Source organism: Sinocyclocheilus anshuiensis, unplaced genomic scaffold (assembly GCF_001515605.1).
Source record: "Sinocyclocheilus anshuiensis isolate Anshui unplaced genomic scaffold, SAMN03320099.WGS_v1.1 scaffold204, whole genome shotgun sequence".
Classification (NCBI taxonomy): Eukaryota; Metazoa; Chordata; class Actinopteri; order Cypriniformes; family Cyprinidae; genus Sinocyclocheilus; species Sinocyclocheilus anshuiensis.
The window spans coordinates 131,680-143,918 of NW_015557064.1; the positions used below are offsets into that span (position 1 = coordinate 131,680).

The 12,239-nt window shown below is 35.2% G+C and overlaps 2 protein-coding genes across 2 annotated transcripts in view; both read right to left on the reverse strand.

Annotated features, from left to right (window-relative positions):
• Positions 1 to 422: 422 nt before the first annotated feature.
• On the reverse strand, positions 423 to 3,980 carry LOC107676564 (serglycin-like). Its single transcript, XM_016471136.1, has 3 exons — positions 3,828 to 3,980; positions 2,539 to 2,677; positions 423 to 987 (listed from the first exon to the last, which is right to left on the reverse strand). Exons 1-3 carry the CDS (start codon positions 3,892 to 3,894, stop codon positions 723 to 725), a joined length of 471 nt encoding a protein of 156 aa, XP_016326622.1. The 5' UTR covers positions 3,895 to 3,980; the 3' UTR covers positions 423 to 722.
• Positions 3,981 to 6,844: 2,864 nt separating this feature from the next.
• Positions 6,845 to 12,239, reverse strand: part of LOC107676599 (KIF1-binding protein homolog) — a 7,416-nt gene continuing 2,021 nt past the window's right edge. The window contains exons 3-7 of the mRNA XM_016471177.1: positions 10,906 to 10,985; positions 10,637 to 10,820; positions 9,270 to 9,363; positions 8,134 to 8,246; positions 6,845 to 8,050 (exon numbers count right to left, since the gene is read on the reverse strand). Of these exons, the coding sequence (XP_016326663.1) occupies positions 7,172 to 8,050; positions 8,134 to 8,246; positions 9,270 to 9,363; positions 10,637 to 10,820; positions 10,906 to 10,985 (1,350 nt within the window). The 3' untranslated portion in view covers positions 6,845 to 7,171. The remainder of the gene's footprint in view (positions 8,051 to 8,133; positions 8,247 to 9,269; positions 9,364 to 10,636; positions 10,821 to 10,905; positions 10,986 to 12,239) is intronic.

A 12,239-nucleotide genomic window follows, 5' to 3' on the forward strand; every position in this document is an offset into this window, starting at 1 on the left:
ATGCCATACTTTTGAATCCGCACGTTTGCACCTCTTGAAAATAATTGTATAATGTTGCTCTAAATACAGAATGATTCTAAACTTTATGTCTGTACTCTCTAGATGCTGAGAAACAGGTCATGAGATGTGTCTGGAAATGCATAAGATATAGCCAAAGTGTGATGACACTTCTGGTAAAACAGGAAGCCTGAACGGCTGACCTCATCTCACATTTAGAACATTTGTTTGAATTTGTTCAAAATACAGTTCATTCCTCCTTTTTCTGGTGTAAAGTGCTTAAAATAAGAGACAAATGCTTTATATTTTGAAAGTTTTTTTTTTTTTTTTTTGGAAAGGTCAAAATATATTACAAATACAATATGGCAAAAAAAAATATATATATATTTTTTTTTACAAAATTCTATCCAAACAATTTATTTAAATTACCTCTGTTGAATTTAGTAATATTTCCATTCCAAAATTAAAATTATTGTTTTAATACAGATCATGGGTCACACTGTGGACATTAAGAGTAAATAAAATAATAATAATAATAATATAAAAGTTTCAAAGTTGAAGAGCAAATAAAAATAGATCCTTACAATGCAAACTGGAATAAAATACACTTTTGCAGATCATGTCACATTTTAAGAATATATATTAATTATATCTGTGACCAAAAAAGCAGCATCCTGTATGGTTAAAAAACAAAAAAAAAAGCACATGAGACGTAATGTAGCCCTTTATGCAATAATGTCTTCCTCATTCAAATCCTGTTTAGAAAGCCAATCTATTTTCTGAGTTGAAACATATTCGGAGTAATCGATGTCTCCACTGGACTCGACAGTCGATCCCTCCTCTTCATTCTTGTTGAGTTCTTGCTCTGGACCGTCTCTCATCAACTGCTGATCCATGCTGATAAAAGGAGCGAAGGTGTCTGAGTTACCTGAACCCTCTCCTGACTGCTCCTCCGTCTCAGGAGTGGCTTCCTCTGTGCTAACTGGGAATCTGTTGGAAACAAAAGCACAAAGTCATTCTAGAGCGCTCCAACATCCTCTCAGCCCTTCCTGTAATTTTGCTGAGAACATAAGGAGCCCATTTCTTAACCATCTCACTGACCTCCCCACTCTAGACTTAAAAAAACAAAATGGAATGTCTAAATAAAAATGACATATTCCTTGTGACAAACACTATGTTTAGAGTAGTATAGAGAAGATATTGGGAAATGTAACCGTTAACAAAAACAGTGAGTGAATAACAGGAACATTGGGACAGTTAACCCAAAAAAGAAATTTCTATCATTTATTCACACTCAAGTTGTTCCCAACCTGTACGAGTTTCTTTCATATGTTGAACGATAGAAGATATTTTGAAGAAACCAAATAGTTGCTGGTAGCCATTGACTTCCACAGTATGGAAAAAATTACTATGGAAGTCAATGGAGACCAGAAACTGTTTACCAACATTGTTGTTGCCAACTGTTTACCAACCAGAATCTGGTTGCCAACATTTTTCAAAATATCTTCTTTTGTGTTAAAAAAAATGATGACAAAATCTTCATTTTTGGGAGAACTATGCCTTTAATTTACTGAGAAATATGCTAGTTATCTTGTTGATCTGTGAGATATTATGTTTTCCGGCTATGAAGATCATGAACACTTTGAGGAGATCCAGCTGCTGTGATGTCAATGTGATTGATGTGTGGAAGCTGAGTAAAGGCACAATCTGAAGAACTAATTAAAAAACATTGATGTTACATTGATATCAATAAAACCATAATCACATTGTTTGATTAGCAGAAATGATGAAACATTTTAGTGCTTTATCTAGGACCTTATCTAGTTATATAATACACAACATTTGTTGTTGCAGGAATGAGAACTAAAAATGTATATTTGACATTATAAAACCTTGCAGAAAACATCTGTAAAGCCTTATGAATATTTATATTTCCAAGAAAATACATATTTTAAACTACTTTCAGCAGAAATAATCTGCACTGCCAAGAAAACGATAACAGAGATTTGAATCATGTGGTGAAGCTTCACAATCAATATGTCACAAAATATGAGTGATTCGGGAAATGCCCCTGATGTTCAACAACTTCAGCATATTTTGTTAAATAGTTTCATTTCTTAAACTTCTCATCTAATCTCCATTTTCTATATGATACTTAATGAGGAAGCAATCAGTACTTCCTGTAGGTAGAAAAAAATCTCTTACAGTTTTACAGACCCCTTTGTTTACTTGCTGGTTGTTATTTTAACACCCTGATAGCATCCCTGAAGGATTTCTTTAAAAGCCCTATACGGGTATGTAAAAACTCCAGTTTCTTTCCTCTTGCAGATTTTGAAATGATTAGACTATCGCTGGATGATTAAACTGTAACAAGATATGACAGCAGGGATAGTGGCGATATGATTTTTTGTTGTGTTATTAAAACAAAATCTAATTAAATGAAAGTTAATTTGTAGTAGTGGCGTGCATGCATCCTGTTAGTTTTGACTAATCTTAGACATAAATATGAATATTTTATATATGAACAAACAGGCAACTTACATGTGTTTTGCAGCAGAAGGCGGAAGTCGAGAGCTTTGCCCTGAGAGGGGCACCAAGGGGCCCATCTGTGTGACACAGTTTGCATTCTTATGATCCGGGTTGCATTTCACCCACATATACCTGCCTTTGTATGGGGCTCCTGTGTTCAGGGATAATAAAGAATGACAGATGAGGGGCTTGTCAGACATTAACACCGTCCTCAAACTCATCGGGAATGATTTGTTAATAATGAACATGCCAGATTACTTAAATATATTCTGTGTTTTTATTATGTAGCCTATTTTGTCATTTTTAAGCACAAATTGTATTTATAAATAGATTCAATGTGTTTAAGTTTTTATTTATTATGTATTATCTTATGTATTGTTTATTTAATGTCTGTTTGTTTGTTTGTGTATTTTTATTATGTATTATATTGAATTCCGCCGAAGAATATCGTGCTATATCGTGACATTTTTCTCTATATGAAACAATTTCCTGCAGCTGCTACCCAGCGGCGCGGCAACACCGCTACTGAATCTACAGCGCGAAGTGATCAGTGTAGTCCGATTCCCAAACTAACAACTCCAAGAAGTCGGTTCTTTTTAGTGAATCAAAACCATGCTTCACATTGCAGTGTAGTCCGAAATACGAACGAATGATTCTAATGAGCCGGATATTTTTAGTGATTCAAAACCACACATCTTGACAATAGGCCTATTTCTACTGTTGAAATAAAATGATTTAGGCAAATCGGCAACAGCCTGCCGAGCACAGTAGGCCTATGTGCAATAAGATACAATAATCTAAATATTTCCTCCTCAAATGTATTAAAAGATTAGTTGATAGACCCGTTAATGAACCGGATATCGGAATCGAAGAACAAGAAATTATGACTTCCACACTTATTTAAAAAAACATTATTAAGCTAGCCTACTAATTAATGTCAGTATGGGAAATGCTCGATATAGTGAATTTATGTAAGTAAATTATTTTTATTTATTTATTTATTTATTTTTAATTGACTACTTAAAAGCGTCATGTCAAGCTTAATTATAACAGAGCTGGATGTATATATTTTTTCAGTATAACTGAAAAATGGATGATTTGACAGACAACTACTGATGTTGAAAGTTACTTCATTTGATTTGATTTGGTTTCATTAAAATATAATTTATAATGATTTCCTTTGAACTTTACATGAAGACACGCAGTTTCTAAAACCCAGAAACACTTTCCGTAACAGTCCATTAACCTTCGACTTTATCATCTATTTTAACATCTGATCTTAAAATGCGTAAAAAACTTACCCAGTCCGCTGTCCCCAAAAAGGCATATTATTGCCAGTGCCAAAGTTATTCTGTGGTAAATTCTCATTCTATTGTCCCTGTCAAGCAGAAGATGCGAAAGAAAATGTCTTCAGATGAACGTCGGACAAGAACTTTTCCCAGTTCAATAGTAGCCTATGTAAAAGACCCTGCCCCTGTGTGCGTCATTGTTTCCTGAAAGCAGCCTACAGCAGCTCGGTTTGGCAAGGTTTCTCAACACTCAATCCTAAAAAACACTGAGTATTAGCCTACTAATACACACAGGAATCCAAACGTCGTTTTAAAAATACACAACAGGAATGGCAAAACAAGTCAGATTAAAACGAAACAAAAAATATGAGAAAAAAGGTCCAATGAGAGAACCATAATTTGATTCACAATAAAAAATGATTTTAGAATTGATGTGTTATCAATCCATAAACTAATAAAAAGGCATTGGAAACTGAAAGCTAGAACCTAGCTAAAGTGAGTGACAAATGGCTAGTATTCTACATGGATTAATTAGCAAGTTTTATAATGGAAGTGATGTCAGTCCATCATTTATATGCTCCATGTTTATGGATTTGCTCTTATCTTTAAAAAGTGAAATTCAGTTATTTTATTTTTAATCTGTACCCTATAGTGTGTCAGGCACAGACTTGAGCAACAAATGCAGCAAATATGCTGTAACATCTTGAAAGCCATTGCACCACACATGGACACCATCAGTTTCTCAAATCTTTTCATGCCACCACAGTATTTACATTTTGTTGTTGTAACTTGTCTGAGATGTTGAGCAATATTAACCAACAGCCTATGATTAATAAAGTAAAATTCTGCAGAATCACCCATATAGTTACAGTACTCGTTTTTTTTGTCCAGAACGAAGACATAACGCATGGGAATGGGTTGGTGTCACTCCCACTAGATTACTTGGAATAACATCAAAACGAAATTCTACAGGATTAATAACATACAACGACAGCATTTTTAACAAACCAAAAGAATGACTGCATGTACATGTATACATTTTGAATAAATGAATTCAACTGTTTACTAATGTGTATCAATTGTAATGTGTATTACTGTCCATGTGTTGATAAATGAACCACTGACAAGAAATGCTATATATATAAAAATTATTTTTGTCTTTTGAAGTGAGAGGGATATGTAATATGTTGCTATAAATATGAGCATCTGAATACATTTTTTAAATATATGTGAAACAGTAAAATATAGTGGAGCAGTGTTGTGCACAGTATATAACAGTGTCAACACAGTTGATACAAAGCTGTCATAGCTTGCAGGAAGTGGGTTTTGCACACACAGGAAATGACAAGGGTTTCTCCTTTTATTATCACAGCATAGACAGAGTTTTCCATTACATGCATAAGCAAAAGGAAAGTGTGGGAAATTCTGTCTAGAGGATTGTTAAGTATTGCAAGTGATGTCTGCTGGGGAGTTTATGTTTCTGTTAACTGCTAATTTGGCCATACTGTAGCAACCAGACTAATCACTTTTTTTTTTATCCGTTTTTAAGTACGATTACTTTGAGAACACAAATATTGGACGTAATGTACAGCATTAAATATAATGTAGGCCTAAGGAAATGACCTGACAACTGATTCAGATAATAAAGGAGACCTAAAACTCAAAGACTCAGTTGTACATGAAGAAGGTGTTTCAAAATGTTTCTAAACAATCTTCACGTTTTAAATGGCACTGAGGTGGAATGTACATTGAGTTTGGTGTCTGTCAAACTATATACTTAACTCTTGGCTAAGTTCGGCGTCTGAAGTTTGTTTATTTCTCAGACTGAAGATGACTGAGAGAGAGAGTCCCAAACACACAGACACAGGACATTTACTCATATTTCAAGTATAATGATCAGATATCTCAAGAACAGAGCGTGTAATTTCGGTTTGGTAAAGCTTCCTCTGAGCAAGACATATTTGCTCCTTGCAGAGACTTGACTAAAACGTGATGCCATTTCCTTTGGGAAAAACCCTGCACTCTCTGCATCTCTTCTTTAACGGTTACTCAGATAAAGCTATGACAACATTCGGTGTATTTCTTTTTTTCTGTGACTATAACATCCACGCATGAGGTTTATTTAGTTTAACCTAACCTAAAACTGATCACACAAACTGAAAGGATTATTATAGACACAAAACCACTGGGTTTTACTGGATTATAATGTATGAAAATGAGAGTAAAAATGAATTTAATAAACAAATTTAAACTGCAGCAAGACTCTTATTGCAGACTCTAGTTGATAATTTGTGAAAACGTGGCATACAACCGTAGTCAGTGATCTATCCTGGTAATTATTTGATGATAGTTGTTTATCATGAATATACAATAGATTTAGCATAACAATAAAGAGATGCACCAGAATGGTATTATTGAAATATTTAGAGAAGGAAATGCAATAAGTTTGGGTTATACTTTGCGGGTCAACCGTCTGTTGAAAACAGCAGGTAGTTGCACAGTTCACTCTGTGAAATCAGATCATATTATGAATGCTGTTCTAATCTGTGATCCATCTTGTACAATATGAACCACATCCTTAATGAAGAATTTCTAGTATTTTTTTTGTTTTTAAGATTTCTAAGTATTTTTGCTACATCAACTCAATTAAATGATATTACTACAACAGGCACTGTAGTCTGGTACTTTCCTCTTTGCATTCAGCCAGCTATAATGGCTGTGGCTGCACAATGTTGGTTGCTAATAAAATAAGCTGTGCGTGTGTAAATGGAAATTTACAATTAAAGGAATAGTTTACACAAACATTAAAATGTTATTAACTTTTTACTGCAGATGAAGTGATGTAATGCTACATTTCTCCAAATCTGTTATGACAAAGAAACAAACTCATGCACATTTTGGATGGGAGTACATTTTCAGCAAATTTTGACTTTTGGGTAAGCCATTCCTTTAATATACTGTGAATAAGCTGAAATTTGTCTTGACTGAATAAGACAAAACAAAGATTTTTTTTTTTTATTATTGCATGTTTATTGGCATAAAATGCTTGAATATTAGTACAGCTATATCTTAAATCTTGGGCCAGCTAAACATACCAATCATGATATTTGAAAAAAACATTTTACTGCATTAAATACAATTGTACATTGCACACTGAAAATTAATTAGTGACTGTAAATCATGCAGTTACACCAGTCCACAAGAGTTTGTGATAAATGGTTCTACAGTTGAAGGAGTTTCTTAGAAGGTGGTCCTAGGAAGGCTCATTAGATCTGGCAATGAACAAGGGGTAGTGTATATTTGTCAGGTGTTCATATTTATATGAGGGACAACAATGAACTGTTTTCAACAGCCTGTTAGTTGCAGGGGGCCATTTTGGATCTAATTCTGTTGATCTTAAGAGGAAGCAGGGAGACCATCTCAATACTCAACTCTAGCTCAGTTTCAACAGCCTTCTTGGCTTCTGGGTTCTCCTCACAGTATTGCACTACGAAACTGTATGACTCCAGGGAGTGGGTGAGATTCTCCAGTTGGGTGGCCAGGTTATTGGAAATAAGCTTGGACTGTAATCTGGCGAGACGGAATTTGGCCACCAGCGCCGGCCTTAACAGGTCATCCTCCAGCTTTTCAGGAAACTTTCCCTCTGGTGAGCGGGTGGAGTCGAGGAACATCTGATAATACTTCATAGAGGAGGAACACAAGTGGTTAAACTTCTTTATGGTGTGCACATCTGGCTGATCCTGCTTGTCGGCCACAGCCAACTTCAGGTCCATCATCTCATAATAGGTTTCTGCAAGTTCAAATTGCAGCTGTCGGCAGATTAACAAATAGTATTGAGCATTCAAATCCTTGCAGATTGGCTCCAGCAGGTCAACGCGACGTTTGTGCATCTTACAGCGCCGTTCTAGATCCTGTTCAAAGAAGGCCAGGACCTTGAAGAGAGCGCTATGGTCCTGCAAGATCTCAATGTGATCTGTCACGTGACCATCCATTGCGAAATACTCTTTGGCCTGGGCTACGTAGCTTTGACCCACCAGAAAGATGCTACGGGCTTCTTCAAAGTCTAGTGGAAGCATGCTGCTTACTTTTTCTTCCAGGCTGCAAATGGAGTCAAAGGTATCGCTTGAACCAAAAAGGATGGTGCTTTTTCTTCCCTTCTCTTTTTCTTCCTCTTCATTCCGACGTGCCCTCTTCAATTCTTCCTGCCGCTCTAAGTCTAGTTCTCCGATATTATCCTATGGAGCAATTGAAAATGCTTAAACAGGTCATGTCAATAAGTCAAAGCTCTCGAAATGTAAAAGAAAAAAAGCATGGCTACCTCAAGAAGTTTTTTAGCATCTTGCATCAGATTAAGGCAATATTTAATCCAGCATCTGGCAATTTCGGCTCGCTTCTGCAGGAGCTCTTCACGTTTTTCACATTCAGCATCACCTTTGGGAACATTCATAATAATTTATTGTAATTTATATAATTTCAAACCTACATGTATTTATTTTAAATAATGTGCTATAAGACAAAAGGAAAGCAGGAAAAGTCTTTATTTGGGGATATTAGGATTTTTAATGTTTTCTATTTTAATATATTTTAAAATGTAATTTATTTCGGTGATGTCAAAGCTGAATTTTCAGCAGCCATTACTCTAGTTTTCAGTCACATGATCCTTTAGAAATCATTCTAATATAATGATTTGCTGCTCAAGAAACATTTTTTCATCAATGTTGAAATATTACAGATATTATATATGTACAGGTGTGCTGCTTAATATTTTTTTCAGGAAAAATGTCAAAAGAACAATTTATTTGAAATTGAAATATTTTGTAACATTAGAAATGTCTTTACTGTCATTGTTAATCAATTTAATGCATCTTTGCTCAATAAAAGTATGAACTTCTAAAAAAAAAATATATATCATAAAAATCATACTGACCTCAGACTTTAGAATGGTAGTTTATATAAAACATTGACTCTGCATTTGTAAATACCATTAGTCCATGTTCAAATGCACCACTGTAACACTTTTCTAGATCTTTCAAAGATGTTTAGTAGGTATAACCTTTTTGTACTTCATGGAGTCTCTGGACAAAACTAACTTACATTTGATCTCTATACGTTAGAGGTTCCGTAATTTTGGCCAAAGTTGTACAAACCACAATTTGTTGGTTTGTACAACCTCAGGATCTGATGAAATTTAAAACAACCGACAAGCATGAGTGTTGCAATAACAGACAGATTTTTGTTAAATGCCATTGTTTCAGTACTATTATAATCAAATACAGTATTATTACAGTGAAAGTTTCACTATGAGTAAAACTAAGGCCACATGTGAACGGCCTAAAATTAGGGAGTTTTGTTTTCATTTAGCAACCATCACATGGCATTCAGTAAAGCAATGGAAATGCAGTGAAATACACAACATCAACAATATACAAGAATGAACACCAGACAGGAACCCACTTTCTTTGGCATCTGCTTCTGAGGGGATTTCTCCTGCAAGAGTAGCAATGACACTAGCCGCAGCCAAACAGTGACGGGCCTCCATATACCGTGTCTGTGATACAACGACAACAGAGACAATTAGTAAATTAGTAATTACTATGACCTTGACTACAGAGTCATGGAGGTCATTATTAGGGATGTCCCAAGCCAATTTCAAGGATTGGGATCGGGCCGATTAAGCATTTTTTTAACTGATCGGTATGGGCTATCCTAAGCCTGATCCTTATTTTACATCAGCTATCATGCCAGTGTTGTGCAGTAGGTGGTAGTATGCAGCTTTCAGTAGGTTTGCCAACCACCATTAACAAAAAAGAAAAAGATGCTCAAATGTGTATGTGTGACGCGCAAGGAACAATGAGGTCTGTTTTAGTGCCTCACACACACATTCGAGCTTCCACTTCACTCGAAAGTCATTTATTTATAATTAATTTTTTATCTGCCTTCTGACTATCTGCTATGGGTTGCATCTTGCTTCAGACTTGACTAACATTCTGGCATTCGCGAGCTTCGTGCATACAAGACGTTTATATCAGTAGTACCATATTCATGATTGTGACCACACAGTCTGTTTACAATGTCTACCATACATTTACATCTACCAATGTGTGTGCGTGTAAATATATATACACATTTTAGTGCTGTCAAATCGATTAATCACAATTAATCGCATCCAAAATAAAAGTTTGTTTACATAGTATGTGTGTACTGTGTATATTACACGTGTATAAATACACACACACACACACACATACAAGTATATATTTAAGAAATAATTCCACGTATATAAATATATATACAGTGGGGAAAAAAAGTATTTAGTCAGCCACCAATTGTGCAAGTTCTCCCACTTAAAAAGATGAGAGAGGCCTGTAATTTTCATCATAGGTATACCTCAACTATGAGAGACAAAATGAGAAAAAAAAATCCAGAAAATCACATTGTAGGATTTTTAAAGAATTAATTGGTAAATTCCTCGGTAAAATAAGTATTTGGTCACCTACAAACAAGCAAGATTTCTGGCTCTCACAGACCTGTAACTTCTTCTTTAAGAGGCTCCTCTGTCCTCCACTCGTTACCTGTATTAATGGCATCTGTTTGAACTCGTTATCAGTATAAAAGACACCTGTCCACAACCTCAACTGAATACTTTCCGTACCCACTGTATATATATATATAGAATCAGAGGCCCAAAAAACATGATCGGGACATCTCTAGTCATGATACACAAAAAAACCCTGAGAAATAACTTCACACACAATGGAAATAGGCAGTTTGCATGAGCTTGTTCCAAAACTAAATGGAACACACACTATTATACATCATACCTTGGTGATGTAGTACTGTGACAGTGTGGCTGCATTAATGGCCCACTCAAGCGGCACAAACTGCTTGTACTCCAGCTGTCTCTGTAGTGTACTGTGACAGTACTGTCCAGATCTCTCATACTGCTCCAGATTCTTGTACACTTGAGCCAGATAATACAGTGTGTGCGTGTATGCCATTTCAAACCTGCTGACACATACAGGGAAAAAGTGGGGTTAAAACATTCGTAGAAGCACAATAATAAAGAGGGTATCATGGGGAGGGATATTACCTTCTTATCTTCTCTTGTTGGGATAATTCTTCTCCCTCCAACACAAAATAGTCTTGAAGATCTAGTGGTGGTTGACCATCCTGATATGCATAAAGGGAACAAATGTCAGCACAAAACATCATTTTCAACATGTATGAGTAACTGTATGTAGTTCTATGCATTTCTGAGACTTTTTGGAGCCCCTACAGTTAAGTGTGTGAAATTCACCGTGGTAAATATATCACTGTCCTAATTGGGGTGTCTAGCTGTCAAAGGGCCTGTCACCTATCCCAGTAAGAAACACCTTATGAAACCGGTCTCATTCGCCTTATCAGAAGCCAGCGTACCATCAGAATGATTTATAAATCAATGTCAAGGTAAAAAAAACTTTACTTTAATAAAAGCTGTTTTTATCAAAACTAAAGGTGAAATGTTGCACACTTCATGCACAAATATAATTAATAAACTAGACGGTAGAATAAATTGTATAAGTGCGTCATTTGGGGTTAGGGTTATCAGGTTATGCTCAAATATTGAGGAGACGTCACAGCGACTTCATGCAAAACTCATAACAATGCCGTTGAGCTTAATTTTGAACCTGTTACTCTCTCTATCCGACGCAAATTAAACTCTTGGTTACAGCGTGATCTGTCAATAACAGGTAGAGTGTTGCTTTCTAAGGCAGATGGGTTATCTCAGGTTATCCATCCTGCAATGGTACTGGATGTTTCTGTGGAAATTTGTAGAATGCTGGACAAAATTATAGTTGACTTTGTTTGGAATTCTAAAACTCACTTAATTAAAAAAAGTGTTATGTTAGCTGATCGGGCTATGGGGGGTTTTGAATTAGTGGATTTTTCTACTCTTAATAATTCGTTTAAAGTTAAATGGATAAAAACATTTTTAAACAACCCCACATCCTGTTGGAATTTTATTCCAAATCATATATTTAATTCTGCTGGAGGTTTACATTTTTTATTGCATTGCAACTTTGACATCTCTAAAATACCTTTAAATTTATCTTGTTTTTATAAACAGGCTTTAATAAGTTGGTCACTTATACATAATTATAATTTTTCACCACATAGCTACTTTATTTGGAATAATAAAAATATTAGATATAAAAATAAATCTTTTTTTTTTTGATAAAAATATACTTTGAGTAAAAAAAAGTGGTGGTGGGGGGTCTTGGGGAGCATTTTTTGTTCGTTAAATATAAGTTTTTTTTTTTTAAGTAATTACCAAGCGGCCAGCGGCAGACAGTGAGCTTATCGCCTATGTTTGATCAATTTAGCCTTCTCAAATTATCACGACTTGCCTAAAATAAAATCTATAGATATAAAACAGTTTAAGCA